We start from the raw sequence: 18091 nt of genomic DNA, 5'->3' as shown, positions 1-18091 counted from the left end.
TCGTGTATATTTGAATTCTTACGAAGAATACATTTTTGGGGAAGGGCACAGTCATAAGACACTTGACTCACTTTTGGATTTATTGCACACCTTAATCATGGAGTAAACAAGTTTTCACAGTAACAATTCAAATCGGCGAGAAAAAAAAAAGCGAAGCTAAACACGGCCGCTAAACACGGACGCTGAACAACTGCTCCCCGGCCATCCGACTCCCAGGCAACTCGACCCCCTGTCTTAGAGTATTTAAAGATATTTACACGTAGAGTATGAAAATCTAGAGGACACGGCCTGAGTGAGACTATCCCTGTTATGAAGATAGAAGGGGGAGAGGGAGGGACACTCAACTCTACAACCCCCCCACCGAACACTTCTCAGGTGCGGAGCCTAGACCCTCGGCTCTGGGAAATCCTGTAAATTTTTTACCCCCCCCCGACCCAACCAATAAACCAAAACAAAGAAAACATTCAAGTATCTTTTGACATTGCACAGGCACAAATTGAGCCAATACACAGGTGTTTTGTCATGTAGGATTAGGATTGCAGGATTAGCACTGCTAAAACTTGAAATGTCTTTATACTTTCATACGTTTGTACCTTTGTATTTCCTCAGGATGAAGCAACGAAAAAGTATTTGAAATAGTGAAGAGTTGTTTGAGGTTGCACAAACAGTTACCGAGCTTGTAGAGTAACTGTGGCTAAAAATAAACTAACTAACAAAAATATATATTTTGTCTATTATAATCTATGAATGATTATTTGTATGCATGACAATAAAAGTAGGCTAGTACATTTTCCAATTGTACCGGTTTATAATTTGTCAGGTCATCCTTACATAACTTTCTTTTAAATTGTACTTACTTGAGTTTGGTAAGGCAAAAATAAGATTAAAAAATATAGATAATTTTTTCTTGGATTTTGTTTTTATATACTAACTATTTCTATTCTTCTATACATTTTTTCTTCCACAACGTTTGTCTCTATTTGGTACCTATGCCAAACTGCATTTGCTATAGTACAGACCTTTTGGGAATAAGCTGAAGTGTATAGTGTCATAAAATGTATAGTAAGGCACCAGGATGTTCCTGGTTTGACTGTTATGGATTGAGAAGGAAATAAAGTTGAATAACAGTAAATTAACCTCATATCTTGGGTACTGAATACAAGCTGGAGCTAAAATCAGATGACTATCTGGTTATTTTCGAGAACCAGAGCTAGTAACATTGCCGGCAATGTTTCCAGGTGGGCACAATTGTAAACGAGTTATGGACAATTTTCAAATAAAACACATACTGAATATGTATTTCCTATGTGACGTTAAATACAACATCTGCTTTCTACAAAATGTTGTGAATTAATCAGACACCAGCATATATTTTAATGTACCGTAATGGAAAAAATTAAAGTTCACACAATGGTCTTTAAAATGTTGGATTCATCTGGAAATATGCTTTCTCCTTTTGTGAAAAAGTTTGAGGATTTGTGTATGTTTGTCATTAAGACTACACAAGTAATTTTGCAATTACGATTTGAAACAAAACATCATAATGACATCTCAGTACCTCCAGCCCTATCTATGAATACTGGTCAAAGTGATAAAGCTTAATTATTTCCATAACTCAATCATATCTGTTCCATCTTTCCCTTGTTTTGCAGTACATTGATACGGCATTACTGTAGGCTTCCCTTATTAATTCCTTTGGTCCAGCAGTAAAATACAGAATACATACACAGCAATTGAAAAGCTTAATCAATCATATTAATAATAATGATAATTTCAGTGGTCATAACAAACATGATAAAGGATAAAGCCATAACACAATTTAGCTGTACCTATGTGTATGCTGCACAGTCTAATAAAACAACCAACTTCAATCAAAAGCAACCTCCATTTCCATCTCCCAGTCTTCCATTGTGCTCCCTGGACGATACATATAATCCATATATATGCTCCACATCAACCCATGGTCACTAGAGGCCTTGCTAGTTCAGCCTCAGAATTCACTGAATTCAGTTTGAATGTCATGGGGGGATGGGGTGGGGGGTAGGGGGCAATATTTTGGCTTCATCAATGGCAGCCAAAACCCAAAACCCATCCGTGGTTCACCTTCCAATTTTGAAAGTCCAAATATCCGAGGTAGGAGGGGGCTGGGCTAACTCCTCTTCCTATCCCGAGACCTCACTACCTGTGGCCTGGGCTCCGGAGGGTTGTCGTGTCCCCTGTCAGGTCATCCTCCACCACATTGCCGTAGCCCTCCTTCTCCATGCAGCTGGCTAGGACCTGCAGCACCAGACGCAGCCTGCGGTCCATGGCCCTCAGGTGGGGCCGGATGAGGACGGGAACCAGGCGGTCGTGGAGCAGGGACTCTTCCATCAGGGAGCTCAGCTTGTACTCCTCCTTGGCTAGCAGCTGGAGACGCAGGTAGGTGGACTTCCTCAACCTGCGACCAAAAAGAAAGGTTGAGTTTGTTGGTTGCCTGTATTGTATGGTCTACTATCGTGTTAAAATGAGCGTAGCAATGTAACATCTGTTCAAAGACCATGGAGACAATGAGCTGGTTTGATAACCAAGAACAGTATTGTTCTTTAAAAGAAACAGAAACTGTTTTAAGTCAGTAATTGTAACAACTTATTGGGTTATATCATACATAAAATCTTTCTATTGTTCATATTTACAGTGCACATGTATGCTGGAGGGCGCAGCAGAATGTTGAAATGTAAATCAAGACTTACCTGCAGCACTGGCTGAGAGGTACAAGTATGGACACTTCATCGTGGGAGTGCTTTCCAAACCTATTGGGGAAATCCGACAGATCACACAGGCATTTAACAACCTCCTTTTAATATCTATGCCTGCGTTGACAAATTCACTAAATTCATCCAAAATCCATCATAAAAGCTAAGTACAAGCTTTGAACATTTACAAGCCACAAAGAGACACTAAGCTACAAACTGCTTACCATTAAACCGGAAAGCTGTCTCTAACCATAGAGACCTATGATCCGAGAGAGAACAAACTCTAATGTTAGGAACAGCTCTATTTCTGTTACCCTTTTCCTTACCCTCTCCCATTGTCCAGGTGAATTATAAAGGTGTCGTTGCCAAACTTCTCAAACGTTTCATAGTGATGACGATCCATGTTACCTGTTTCGACAAAGATTGGATGTATTGAGAAAGTAACACATTTGTGTACGATTCCGCCTTCATTGTCTATTATTATCATCTAAACCACCATCTTTTATTCAACTGATACCATTTCCCTTGAAGTCAGAGCCTTAATTAGATTGCCTATGAGTTGAATTTTGATTTGATCATTAGTTTTAAGTTCAAATATTGTGCGTTGAGAGAGACAGTTGATGGTGTCCTTCTCTGCTCACCCATGAGGAAGTCAAAGACGGTCATGTCCATCACATCCAGGAGTCGTGTTCCCCGGTCGTAAGGAGGTGTCTGCTTCACCACGTCACAGTAGTCTGGGTCCACCTCCCACCTGCCACACACACAAACACATACACACACGGACACACACACAAACAAACACACAAACACACGGGCACACACGCACACACACACACACACAAGGACACACACACACACACACACACACACACACACACACACACACACACACACACACACACACACACACACACACACACACACACACACATGAAATGCTAGCTAAGATTCAACATTCAAATACAATAAAAACTTGAAAAGTAAGTTTGAATAAGAGGTAGAGATCCCTGCGATCCGTTGTGTTTGTGTTGTATCAGAACTCACTCTGCTTTCTTGCGCTTGTGGTAGGACCTCCGCCAGGGGTTCCTCCAGGTCTTCCTCTTGGCCAGGGCCAGGTCGGGCAGGAAGGCGGCCAGAGAGCCCTCTATCTGGTCAGGCTTCCCGCACAGAGCGTGCTCTGTGGAGCAGTAGTAGGAGCACTCGCCATAGAAACAGATGTTGTTGGCTGCATGTGGGATGGGTGGAAGGAGGAAGGTATCATAATTAGATATCATCTAGTATGATATCACATTAGTACACAATCAAATATTCCCTACTTAACTTGACAAAAATAGGGTTTGTTAGGTTCTTCAAAGATATTTTGCACATAATGGTGTAGTGCATTTAGCCATTGTCTCAATTGAAAAATTTTAACCAATGTGTGCGTTCGTGACATTTAGGTGAGGGGCTTTACTTAAGTGGAATAAGTGATATTGAGTTCAATCCTAGCCAGTTACGGGTTTATGTATGCTCGGATTGTTTCTTTGGTTTGCTAACTCTAAGGCCTCTCAAGTAGTGGAGTACCCGTAGGGGTATTTTGGAGTAATACAGGGGGTACCCCAGGGGGTAATAAAAACAGCAAACAGTCTTCTTTTTTTTTAACCCTGAGCAAGTTTCAATTCTGACAGGAAATGGGCAAGTGGTTGAAATGTATATCTGAAAACAAGGAGAAGGTAGAATCTGTGAAAAATAAACTGCATCCAGAAACACAAAAATGTCAGTTTCATGAAGAATATATTTGAATGCGATTCAGGTCTACATGCCCTGACCCTTCCCACAGAACCACTGCTCTAAAGAATACACGGTGCTATACTGCCACCCAGTGGCAAACCATGGAAGCTGCATTTAATATAATATGCCAAAAGCAACATTTTCCTGCCATCGTTACACTGATAGTACAAATGAATGCTTTTACTGTCTAAATAAACTCTCCCAGCAACAGATAGTTACACCCAGAATTGCATTTTGGCTCCATCCATATTGTGGGACCTACCTGGCGAGATGAAGAAGGTTCTCCAGAGCTTCTTGTCCCTCGTCACGTCTCTGATCTCCCGCGTCATATTGACCAGCCTCCCAGCCACTGGGGGCACTCTACGGAAGTCCAGGATCCTGTAGGGACACAGACAAGAGAGAAATCCCTTTTAATTTAGTTAGTTAGCATTGACAAGACAAACACAAAGACACATTTGATCTCATTTCTGTTTTGCCAACCACGTCAAAATTTCAGTAGGGAAAACCATTTCAACCATTGCAACAAACACACACTACACACACACACACACACACACACACACACACACACACACACACTCACACACACACACACACACACACACACACACACGTAAACACACACTCACATACACAAATACACACACGCACACACCCTCACATACAAGCGAACATTCCCTCCGTCTTAAGTTAATCGGGATCCCCTCTTGATTTCTCTATCAATTTCCTCCTCTCTTTTGTTTGCTGTACCTTCTCAGACCAACACCTGCCAATTGAAAGCACCCCAACACGGCCCCTAACCCAACACCGGCTCCATTCAGGGACACCCACTCTCATTCCGACTAGAATATCAGTGGCCCAGCGACCCGGGTCCCTGCACCGTCTCAGGCTAAGCATCCTGGGAGCCGGGGGGTGGACAGACGGACGGAAAGACGGACAGAGTTGTTTCAGATTGCTGAAACCCAAGACCAAAGAGGAAGGCATTCAAGAGCTGCTAAAGAAAACGGCACTGTCATGTAGTGTTCCGAATTACAAAGGGTTATCTGTATGTGTTTGCGTGTGGATCGGTGATAGTGTGTGTGAAGGTGTGTGTGTGTGTGTGGGATGCATTTGGTATCGTACCCGCTCCGGAACTTTATACAGGTCAGAACGTCAGTAAGCAAGTTATTTAGCTATCCAACTAACTAGCTAACTCACTAACAAACAAACTAACAAACGTGAATATTTCTCATTCCTAATCACTTGATTTCCGATAATGAAATTCAGAAACGTACAGTCCTAGAGTTTGTTGCTTTGTCAATACATACACATGAACAAACTAACCTCAACAAAAAAAAAAATACCAGGGGAACCAAAATTGGTACCGCCCTGGTGACTAAAGAGATGTTTTCCTCATTTCATTTTAGTTTATCCCCCTCTGGGAAACTACGAATGCCTGCGGAGTGCCAGGACACCAGAGAAAACACATTGAAAGGATGATTGCACCTAACCCCCCCTCCTCCTCCTCCGCCTCCTTATCCTCATTCCACATTCCGGAGCAGGCAGCCATGAAGTCGTAACCTGTGCTCCAGACGAGAGCTCGCAACCGCATCCGGAAGGCCGGCGATGTGGCCGACAAGGGGCCCTTAAATCACAGGCCTTTTGGTACAGCCTGGAGAAAACAAACCAGGGGCCACGCCTCTGGGATTTGTCTGGTTGTGTGGTTGGCAACGTCTCGCCTGCGCTTGCCTGCTTGGCTCTGACCAAGTTTAGGTGTCAGGGAGAAAAGAAAACACACATTCATACGCACAAACAAACACACACACACACACGCACACACAATCATGCACACATACTCACACAATATAGGCAATATACATACATATACAAACACACACCAGACATGCATGTGGCCTCTGCTGGGCCATGTGTAATGTTTTCAGGGAGCTCTGTAGGAATGTGGGCATGGGCCCTGGGTATGTCAATACGTAAGTTTTGCTTGGGCAACATGACAAAGTTATGCTTCGACCTTGCCAGCAGCAACAAGCAACCGCGGGCGTGTCTGCCACACTGGAGCACACAAGCACACACACAAGGAGCTTCATTTTAGAATTCCAAATTCCAAGAGGGGATGCGACTGTGTCCTCAGCAACGTGTGTTGGCAGCAATAGGTGTGAAATTATTATTTGGAGGAGGAGGTCAAATCCAGAGAAAAGGATGTGTAAATCTGTTTCGTACACAATGGATTAGAAGTGGAAGGACAGTAGGATAATGTTCACCTGCTGGGCTTGTTGTCTAATCCTTGATGCGATGCATCCCTCATTCATTCTCCTCCTCTGCTTAGCGCCCTTACAAGGCTTACCCCCTTCTTAGTAAAAATTAAAAACAAAAATGTCACCCCCTGTTAACCTTCAACACCGTGCAGCATAATAAATGTTAATCCGTCTGACTTTGTGGCGACGTTTCGTGTTCATAACGTCAAGAAAATAACGTCATGGATGAATATTTGGTTGAGTGGCTGGTCAATAAATTGGATAATACCACGGCGTTATTGATTCTTGAGTCTGATTGTTCAATATTGTTAGGGTGTGCGTTCATTTTCAACAACGGGACTGCCTTTGAACAGTTCTGAATTATGGAACATGACATACGACATGGGGCATACGCCAAGGTTTCCTACCAATGCTGAAGAAACGGGACAGCCAGTCTTGGGTTATTCCTTACAAAGAAGGTTGAGGATGGAGATTGAGTAAACGGTCGTCACGGTAATAGCGTACCTGTCCAGATGGAAGGCAGCAATCTCTGCGTTGTGTCTCTCAAAGTCGGAGAAGTAGAAGAAGTCTGGAGGAGTTTCCTGTTCCCGAGTCTGCCTGGAACAAGAGCACACAAACACAGTTGGTGAGCCAATGTCTGCAGGAGCAGAGATAGGGTCTGCAGAACACATGATGACTTCATTCACAGATTTGTTGATGACAGGAAAGTAATGGAATATAATGATTGAATCATTGATTTGCAAAACATGCAAAAAATTGCTAAATGTTGCCAATCCCTTGCAGTATACGATTATTAAATTAATGAATAATCCGTATTTATGAGTTATTGTCAAACAACAGTGATATAGAATATCACTTAAAGTCAGTTTCTGTCCTGCGAACAGCATCTCCTCCCTTCGACTTTTCCCACATACTCCAAAAGCTTTTCTTTTGGAGTGTGTTAGTGATGTTATTTGATTGGTTTGGGACCCTTTCATCCCGTAGTCTATGGGAGGTTTCTCAAGGCCCTTTATGAGTCTCTCTGAGCACAAGATGGAGATGTGTGATAGTCACTGCTATGGCCGCGCTTAGGCTGCTGAGCAAGCTATCCCATGTCACCCCTGGGAGCCCTGCGTGCAAGCGTGGGCAGGTTGATGCATCGCACGCACGCACGCACACACACACACACACACACACACACACACACACACACACACACACACACACACACACACACACACACACACACACACACACACACACACACACACACACACACACACACACACACACACACACACACACACACACACACGGACACTGACAGTCTGCCAAGTTGGCCAAAGACCTGGGTTAGCTATCTAAAAGACTAGACATGTCTTTGTGTCTCGCTGTCTGCCTGTGTCTACGCTCTCTCTCACTCGCTATCTCTCTCTACCCCTCTCTCTCTCTCTCTCTCTCTCTCTCTCTCATTTTCTGTATAGGATCTGACTATAAAGAGATTTTTCGAACTAAATGTATTGCTTTTACACAAACACAAACACACAAACAGAATATGTGAGATCTAATTTTCTTCTCTTTCCTCTCTCGTCTCTTTTTCTTTGGCAGGCTGTCGGGTTCTTCTGAGACTAAGAACCATTCAGTTGTTCCCAACCAACCAGACAAACGCTGGAGGGATCATTTTACAGTTTGGCGAGGTGGTGGTGATCCCTGTTACATAGCAACACAATCAATCCCAAGATAGCAACCACAACAGTTTGTTTCACAACTGCCGAAGATCTGCTTTGAGTCGTAGGCATGTGGGTGAGTAAAAAGTACTTTGAAGATGGTTAAGAGTGGAATTAAAGGCTTCAAGTTCTCTTCATGATCTCCACAAACACGCACACATGAATGCAGGGACACAGACACTTGCAGGGACATACCTGCACGCACTCCAGAGCACACACACATACACATACATTCAGAGACACCCACACACGCACACAAACATAAACGGATAGGGCATGGTTGTTTTCATATATACTGATGACAGGGAGGGGGCAGTAGAGGCAAGCTAAACTCAGTTTCAATGGTCAATAACCATTAGCACATTCCTTTCTTCTCGCACTCTTTCTTTATCTGTCTCCAACTCTTTTTTCCACCTTATCGTCTCCTTTTCAACTGCCAACAATGGAGGGCAAGGTAACTCCCACACTGACAAACACACAAACAAATACATAGGCCATGCAGTATAATACATGGAGTATAATACACACACACACATGCACACAAACACACCCACACAACCACACACAAACATCCACACACACACACACGCACACACGCACACACAAACACGCATAACATCAACATACACACACAAATACACCCACACACAAACATTCACACATGCGCACATAGTGTAGCAAAAACAAGAGCTATCTTTAAATACATGTTTGTACTGTTTTGTACTTCCCTTGGGTTAAGGCTCTTCTGCCAAAGCAGTCTATCCTTGTTTTTAACAGTGTTGCTAACAATGGATCCATATCTGCATGGGGATGCTACTATGGTATAACTGACACACTTCAGTCAAAAGACAGACTAGAGAGAGAGAGAGAGAGAGAGAGAGAGAGAGAGAGAGAGAGAGAGAGGGAGAGAGAGAGAAATGTGTGCTTTCCATTGCAAAAGCCGGGCATGTGCGATGAGTAATGACAGTGTTGATTATGTGCGAAGCGGCCAACAAAACTAACAGTGGCTTAAAATTTTCAGAAAAAATGAATCCCTTCCTCACCTCCCCCGTCGGTGGGCCAAAGTGCACGTAAGATTGCTCATATGTTTATACATATGGACATTGTTTCTGCATCGCAAGATGACGTCGCTACTACTTTGGAGTGAAATGCTGTCTAACTCTACTCTATTCTACTCTGCAATTTTCCCTTCTTGATATTTACCCACAGGTGGTGTTATTTCTTCCCCCAAGTGCCTCGTCCCTGATTTTCCCGCTCCTCCTCCATAATTGACTGGCAATTATACTGGTTGATGAAGCCCTTGGGCTACTGCTTGGTGGGGTTGTCGGCTGGGCCTCTACTTCCATTGTAGCACCTGAAAGTCACAGAAAGTACCATAGAGGAGCAATGGAATTACAGCCGGCGTTGTGGGTGCGCTTTTCCACACACAATCTTGTGTGAGTGAACCGTGGCTCACCTGCTCGCTCTCAGCATACGTATGAGAAAGGTATCATGAATCATGTTAGTGGATTCTCGCTCTTCGTTGACAATGGTCAATCTCTGTGTGAGAGAAGGACCAAGTCTGTGTTTGAAAGAGCACTATGTTACACTACATTGCATTTCATTGCATTACATTACATGCCGCATGTTTTGCAGTCCCCCACAGCAATATTCTCACAGTCAAACCGCATAATTTGATTAGGTTAAATACATCAAACTGAATAAAGGCTTAAAAAAAAAACATTAATGACAGATGTCAAATTTAATCTGCGGGGGGACAATTTTACATATTGATTGTGTCATCTCTGATAAATCCAACACGCAAATGATTGCAGTCCATCCTGCTGTCCTTCCACTTTGTGCATCATTAATTAATTAAATAATAACAAAACAGAATAATTACTTAATTAAACAATAACATGGAAAAAATAATAATCTGCACAATTCATATGTAATAGAATAAGCCTGAGTGGAAAAAATTCCCTCTGGTCTACTGTGCTTTGTAAATAAACGCTTTGATGGTCTGATAAGTACTATGCTGACTGCTAGAGAAACAGGCAGTCTAGGGACAGGGTACCAGCTGAAAGGTTTTTAGGTGGAGGTTACATTGATTATATTTTGGTGTAATACACTGGATGTGTCCTGGGCAGTGGTCGTGGTTAGGGAGCCTGACTCCCTGATGAAAGGTTCTGGGTTCAAACCCCAACGTAACCAGTCTACCTGCGTCCTCCGGCAAGACGCCTTAACCCCTACACCTGTTCTTAAATTACATGTATCTGAATTCACTGAACGATGCTTTGGAAAAGCAGGATAAAAGTAAAAGACTAAACAGTAGAAGCAGACTTCAAGGTATGGTTATCTCAGCACTCTTTCTGTACTGATGGATAGTGATTTGCAGAATTATTTTACACTATTTTAAGCTATAGCATCAATGCACTGGTGTTTTGCGTGAGACTAAAAAAAAACAGCATGACAATGCATAATACCAACTTCTTAAATCTGTTGTAATTCTTCATCTCCAATACTGTTTCCCCATTCACCTTCCTCCCTCCCCAGCCATTCTTCTGCCCCTCCTCACTTGCTATCCTCCTATTGTCGTCTCTCTCTCTTGTCCCCTTTCATCATTGACAACAGCTCTTCTTCTAGCCAAGCTTCTCCGCCACATTTACATTTTTGTGTCCATCTCATGGTGGATTAAACCTTCCATGTGATCGCAGGCTACAATCCTACCCAGGTGGAAACACTCCGTCAGTGTGGGATGATTTATGCAGCAAACATATGCGGCGGAAAACTCAATGGGATTTGGCAGAAATAACGTGTGACCCCAGTGTTATATACACATGTGGAGAAATTGTGTTGATTGTGAACGTCAGCAAGTATTTGCTGCTCTTTATTCAGTCAGTCATGTTTCTACCTGTATCTTTTTCCACCCGGGTTCTTTTTCCTCCGCTTTTGCTGAATTGTATACAGTTGCTTGATATTCTCAATGCAAAAATCATAAAGTGATGACATGACTAAATGGACTCTGATTAGCTGTCTGCTAGTGGAAAATAGGGTCTTGACCGGGAAGAAGTAGTCATGTATTTATAAGAAGCACTCTGTATTTTACTCTGTCCTGTACCTATATCTGTACGGCTCTGACATATATAGAGCAGTACAGATACCCACACCGTCGTAGTGGTATTGCGAGTCAATAAAGTCTCGTTCAACACTTTTAAGTGTTGTGTTCTGATTCCTATTCATTTTCAGTCAAGAGGTATTAGATGTCCTAAGGAACTCGCCACAGAGTTGGCCTCGTTGAACAGTATGTGTCTCACTATGCTCAGATCACCACAGTTAATGATGGTTTAGTGACTGACTAAAACAGATGGCACTTAGTAACCATGGTACTATACAGTTGGAGATGCGGTATGGGATTTATCTGTTTTTTTTTAGCGATCTAATCTAAATCAAAGCTTTGGGCAGGCTTTGGGCAGAACAGTTGATGCACCAGCCAACGCCTTTTTTTGACACCGACTTGTTGATGCCTGTTGAGTTCTTGTAGTAGGCTCTGCTGTGTGTGGTCGGTCACCGTGTTGCCCCGTTGACTTTTCTCCAGGTTTCTGTCGATTTTAGGATTTTTCTTTTTTTAACCGAGATGAAGTATACACTGCGTTCCAAATTATTATGCAAATTATATTTTTCTCTGATTTTCCTAAATAGTCAATGACAATGACAGTCAGTATAATTTTCAAGTCATCAACTGTTAAGAGTATAATTCGAATTTTATTGAACAAACCTCCCTGTGGACCACACAATATTGCTTCAGCGACTTGAGCACTGGGTTGGCTTCACTGGTGTTGTAATCAGGTGGCTAAAATCCTACCTATTCGACAGGAGCTTCTCTGTTGTAGTTGGAAACTGTTCCTCTGCATCTACATCTTTGATCTGTGGAGTTCCCCAGGGCTCAATCTTGGGTCCACTATTATTTAACCTTTACATGCTGTCTCTTGGTCAACTAATAAAAAATAACTCAATCACCTACCACAGTTACGCTGGTGACACTCAAATCTATCTACCGCTAATGCCCAATGACTATACCCCCGTTGAAAGTTTCTGTCATTGTATTTATGAAATAGATAAATGGATGTCACAGAACTTTTTACAACTCAACAATAACAAAACGGAGGTGGTCGTTTTTGGAAAGAAGGAGGAAAGGCAAAAGATCTCTGCCTTACTTGAAAGTAAAGGCCTAATAGCAAAAGATGTGGTAAAAAACCTAGGTGTCCTTATAGATAACTTCAATTTTAGCAGTCACAAAATCTGCATACTTCCATCTTAAAACCATCAACACACTTTGAGGATATATGTCAAAGGAGGATCTGGAAGAAATCATACATGCATTCATCACTAGTAGGTTTGATTATTGTAATGTACTTTTCACAGGACTTCCCAAAATTTTTATAAAACCACTTCGAATGATACAGAATACTGCAGCCAGGGTCCTCACAAAAAAAAAAGGAGGGATCACATCACCCCAATCTTAAAGTCCATGCACTGGCTCCAAATTAGTTACAGAATTGATTTTAAAGCACTTCTGCTTGTTTTTAAGTCTTTGAAGGGGGTTGGGCCAAACTACTTAGATGATATGTTTAAGCAATATTCCCAAATAAGGTCCCTTAGATCACAACATAAACAATTACTACTGAAAGAGACCGTCAGAACAAAACAGGGTGAAGCAGCTTTTAGCCACTATGGTGTCCATCTCTGGAACCAGCTTCCAGAGACCATAAAAAACTCCCCCATTGTCACCATTTTTAAAACAAGAGTAAAGACCAAACTCTTTAGATGCTTTCGGCAGTTAATGCACATTTTTTTTATATATCTTTTTCTATTTTCTCTTTTACTTTTAAATTCACACTTTGCTGTTGGTATTCCATGTATATTTTACTTTTGCTAAAATTGTGTATGGTTCCAAATTTGTATCTTTATTTTATTTACTTTCTTTTTTTCTTTTTCATTTTGCTTCTGTGTGAAGCACATTGAATTGCCACGTGTATGAAATGTGCTATACAAATAAATATGCCTTGCCTTTGCCAATGATAGCAGTATTTTTTTCAAAAATAAAAAACTCAAAATGCACTGTTCCAAATGATTATGCACAACACAGTTTCAAAACATTTATCCAGGGTTAGACTGCACTCATCAGTAAACAAGACAGAACAGTTCAGTCAATATGTATGTCAATGAACACGCCACAACCGTGAGGGTGATTAAAGACGATAACCGACATTTATTCAATTTTTTAATTTGTCTTACCATTGTATAGCTAGTACATGGAAACATTTCAATTTCTTCAACCTTCTTCAACAATATTTGTGGCAATAATACACAATTTGAGTTTTTGATGGGAAATATGGGAATCCTATATGTCCTATGTATCCATTTTCAAGATCAAAATACCTGAGTGAATATTCAGAAGAAATACATATTATTCAGAAGAAATACATATTCTGTACACCAACAGGAATGAGGATTCCCAGCTGTCCCTGTCCGTCATGCTTACACACACACTGAAAACTGAAAGATGTGCAAATGGAATTCCCATTGCATTGTATTCCGAGATATGCTATATGAAGTACTGACACTAGTAAGAAAACAATTATATTAACACAGAGCTTAAGTCAGTTGAAGGAATCTAATTCTATCTTTTACGATATAATTAGATTCCTGCAAAAGTGATGGAACGTTTATGGTTGCTAGGTGACCACTTGGATTATATTAGTTGAAATGTTAATAACAACTATAATCACAAATCCCTTTCCTGTCATCGTCGTAAGTGAAATTGTTTAATGTTGCTGCATTGCATTTCTATGTTGTATGCCATGGCACCAGGCTTAAGCAGGCAGCATATGTCTAGCTGTTTAAGCTCTTTAATAATTTTTCTGGCACTTCCTTATGGAAGCATAAATGTGGCAAAATTCAAATGGCAATGCAATTTGCAATTCAATAAGTCATTGCATTATGCAATTGACAATTCATTATGCAATTTAATAATATCATTTCAAAATATGTTATTCAAAGTGTATTTTAATATGCAAAGTGACAATGAAATCCTCAATTCAATTTGAAAAAGTTATCACAATAAAAATAGAATTGCATTTTGTCACAATTTTAGAGTGCCTTTACTCAAATGGAAAAGCTATAGCGCCCTCGTGATTGCAATGCACTTCACCACGCTCTGTCTTGCAAAATTCAAATTACATTTCAATCTGCTTTAAAACACTTTTGAAAGCACAATTTTGCAAAACGTTTTGCAAAAGATTCTGCAAAGCGTATCAGCCATTCGTGTCTGGGCGTATCTACGTCAAATTCTCGTAATTTCCTTATTTATGTTTGTATGTGTCAGCAATGGAGGAGATTGTCGCTACGTGGCGAAGCTTGGCAGATGATGTGGAGATCAATCGTTTTGAAGACACAGATGGACTTGATAGAGTGCGTGCTCTGGGAGATAGGATAGACGACAAACCATGTAAATAGTGTTGTAAATAAACTTTCAAAGCTTTTCAAATCTTATTTGGTGTTCTATTCGTCCTTAATGTGTGAAGTAAACAATGTACAAAGTAAATAAGGTTCAAGTCAAACCGGGAAAGTGATTCCAGAAATGTTTTTGTTGTAGGACCAATCACAGCCCTTGCAGTCTCCGTTGCGTCGACGGATAGTTAAAAAATATTGGATGCGCACGTAAGCTACGGAGAGGGTCTCCAACAGGCTCTCCGGCTACGGAGAGGGCTCTCCGTGTCTACGTGAAGCACTTTACGGAGTACTATAAAACGGCCTAAAGCCTTATACTCCTCCGTAAAGTGCTGTACGTAGACATGGAGAGCCCTCTCGTAGCTCTACATGGGTATCCAATATTTTTTAACTATCCGTCGACGCAACGGAGACTGCAAGGGATTTGATTGGTCCTAACAAAATAATTTCTGGAATCACTTTGCACCTTATATACATACTTTGCATCTTTTTTAACTTGCACTTTGTTTACTTCGCACATAAAACACCAAATAAGATTTGAAAAGTTTTTGAAGTTTATTTACAACACTACTATGTATGGTTAGTGGTCATCTTATAAGATCGATCGGGCGGCGAATTGCCCACCTCGAGGGGTCAAACTTTGGCGTATAGCGACAATCTCCTCCATTGCTGACACATACAAACATAAACAAGGAAATAACAAGGAAGAGACGTAGGTCCCGCCCTGATGCGATTGGCTGATACACTTTGCAAAATCCTTTGCAAAACGTTTTGCTAAATCTTTTGCTAAAGTGTTTTGTGGATTGAAATGTCATTTGAATTTTGCAACACACGGAGCGTGGCGAAGTGCATTTCAATCACAGGGGCGCTATAGCGTTTCTATTTGATTAAAGGCACTCTAAAAATGTGACCAAATATAATTCAGTTTTTTCATTGTTATAACGTCTTCAATTTGAATTGAGGATTTCATTGTCACTTTGCATATTAAAATACACTTTGAATAACTTTTAATTTTCAAATGGGATTATTAAATTGCATAATGAATTGTCGATTGCATAATGCAATGACTTATGCATTGCAAATTGCATTGCCATTTGAATTTTGCTACATGTATACTTCTATACCTTCTTGCACATTAAAGATTTTTTAACTTGTCGAAATCTCTGCAGCTGACAGCAATGTGAACATTGTATGGGATTAGTCCGATAATCAAGGCATGCTTGATTTATTTGGATATTCACCGCACTGAGACCCCACTGGTCTTAACTAATGGAAAATTCTGTTTACAAATCCAAACAGCTTTGAGTATAAATCTGTATAAACTGTGTCGACCAGCCCTGAAAAAGTCTTGGTAGCTTTCAGCTCTTTACCTTTAATAAGGATCTGAAACACTTCCCCCCCATCCTTGTTTCTGACTATGACTAATCCTAACACTATGTGTGTTAATAGTCTTGTGCTATGTCGAACCTGTCTTTCTGTCCATACAGAAAATCGATTAAGTACAGAGTCTCTCACTCACTTTTTGTGTCTCTCCGTCCCTCTCTCACATACACAAATCCTCCCACCGAGCCCCCACTGTCTCACTTAACACCACCATCTACCCCACACCTACCCCCATTATTCAGAACCACATGAAAGCTGATGACTAATAATGTCCCTTTTCCACCGGCGGGTACGCTTCGGACCCAGCACGCCTCAGCCCAGTAGTGAGGGTGCGGTATAGCACAGGTCAGTTACGGCTCGCGTTTCCACAGCCTACAGTACCCTTATGGTGGGGCAGGGTTAACGCCTCGTTTCCACATACGTATGTTCTTCGTATCCGTGCTTCCGTAAATTTACGGAAGGGGTCGCTAGTGTTTTACGCACGGACATAAATTAATTTACGGACAGCCAAAAAGATGGGGGAACGTATGATAATGGCCGTTTTTAGGAGACCGGTACTTTGGGACATTAGGATGGACATATACAGAGATAAAAACAAAACCAACCAGGCTTGGAAAGAGATCGAGTTTCGCCTGCCAGGTACTTAAATGTTTTGTGAAATATATCGTTAATTAAAAAGAGTGGGTGACCGTTGATACTTAACTTTCATACGGTATCTCCGTAAAACGACGGCGAAAGTAAACATTTTTGAACGTATATTACGGACATACCGGACAGAAATTTTACGGAGTGGAGGAGTCTCGGAGGAAAAACGGACATTACGGAGAATCACATAGGAATGAATGGACTTTCGGTCGGAGACGGTTGGATCGCATACGAGAATGTACGTATGTGGAAACGAGGCGTAAAGCCATATGGCGATAGCCGCGGCAGCTACGTAAACATTGTGACCTCATAGCAGCCCCACACAGTGTAGCCTGCTAATAAATCCAAGGAAAAAGAAGAACGCGCACAATGAACAAAGAGCAACAATGAAGTACGTCCAAGAAGGACGGCAAACTTTTGCGCAACATTTTCTTCAATAAACGAAGCTTTCGCCGTTGTCCAGAAATACCTTGCGGGTAATTTCTTTGTTTGCTATTATCCCCCTGTCGCACGGAAGTGCGATTCTGTTGACCAATCAACGGACGGCGTGTGTAGTTCGAACTTGCCGGCACCCTTTCAAGTGTCTCAGCACCCCAAAGGAGGAGTACTGCGAGACGAGTACGGCTCAAGGCCTGATTCCACCGGACGCGTTACGGCAACGTTACGGCTGCGGCACGTCTTGGCCGCGGTCACCGCAGCAGATAGGTTCCACTCTAATCAATGAGACCATTTCCACCGGGCGCGGCTGCGGAACGTCTCAGCAGCGTCCCAGGAGCGGCTCGCCGTGCCGCAGCGCTATCATTCCGTAGCATTTCTATTTTTGCCGTTGCTGAACCGCGTCAATTTCAACAGAGCAGATGGAGCAGGGCAGGAAGTGAAAAAGTAAAAGCCATAGAACATCCGGTCAATTTTCAAAATAAAACACAATACTCAGCTCATGTAGCCTATCACAACGTCATTTATGTACCAAATCATCCTTTTTATAAGGGCAATGGCCGAAAGGACAAAGTGTGGCATTTAATTGCAGTCGTTTTGGGAGTGGAAGTTGAGTACATTAGGTTTAGGATTATCGCGTGATCTCGTGATCTCGCGTGAATACGGCTGGCTCGCA

At 41.7% G+C, this 18091-nt stretch overlaps 1 protein-coding gene across 2 annotated transcripts in view; it reads right to left on the bottom strand.

Annotated features, from left to right (window-relative positions):
* LOC132449615 (extracellular serine/threonine protein kinase FAM20C-like) overlaps positions 1 to 18091 on the bottom strand; it is a 56799-nt gene that overhangs the window by 74 nt on the left and 38634 nt on the right. The window contains exons 4-10 of one of the 2 annotated variants that reach the window (XM_060041351.1): positions 7259 to 7351; positions 4765 to 4880; positions 3777 to 3957; positions 3374 to 3483; positions 3059 to 3140; positions 2730 to 2789; positions 1 to 2437 (exon numbers count right to left, since the gene is read on the bottom strand). The exon at positions 1 to 2437 is cut by the window's left edge and continues 74 nt beyond it. In XM_060041351.1, the coding sequence (XP_059897334.1) occupies positions 2179 to 2437; positions 2730 to 2789; positions 3059 to 3140; positions 3374 to 3483; positions 3777 to 3957; positions 4765 to 4880; positions 7259 to 7351 (901 nt within the window). In that variant the 3' untranslated portion in view covers positions 1 to 2178. Of the gene's footprint in view, positions 2438 to 2729; positions 2790 to 2956; positions 3141 to 3373; positions 3484 to 3776; positions 3958 to 4764; positions 4881 to 7258; positions 7352 to 18091 lie in introns of both variants that reach the window. The other variant, XR_009523621.1, reaches the window with a different exon arrangement.

Source organism: Gadus macrocephalus, chromosome 2 (assembly GCF_031168955.1).
Source record: "Gadus macrocephalus chromosome 2, ASM3116895v1".
Classification (NCBI taxonomy): domain Eukaryota; kingdom Metazoa; phylum Chordata; class Actinopteri; order Gadiformes; family Gadidae; genus Gadus; species Gadus macrocephalus.
The sequence above is the reverse complement of the archived record's forward strand: the minus strand, read 5'-3'. Positions and strand labels throughout refer to the sequence as shown.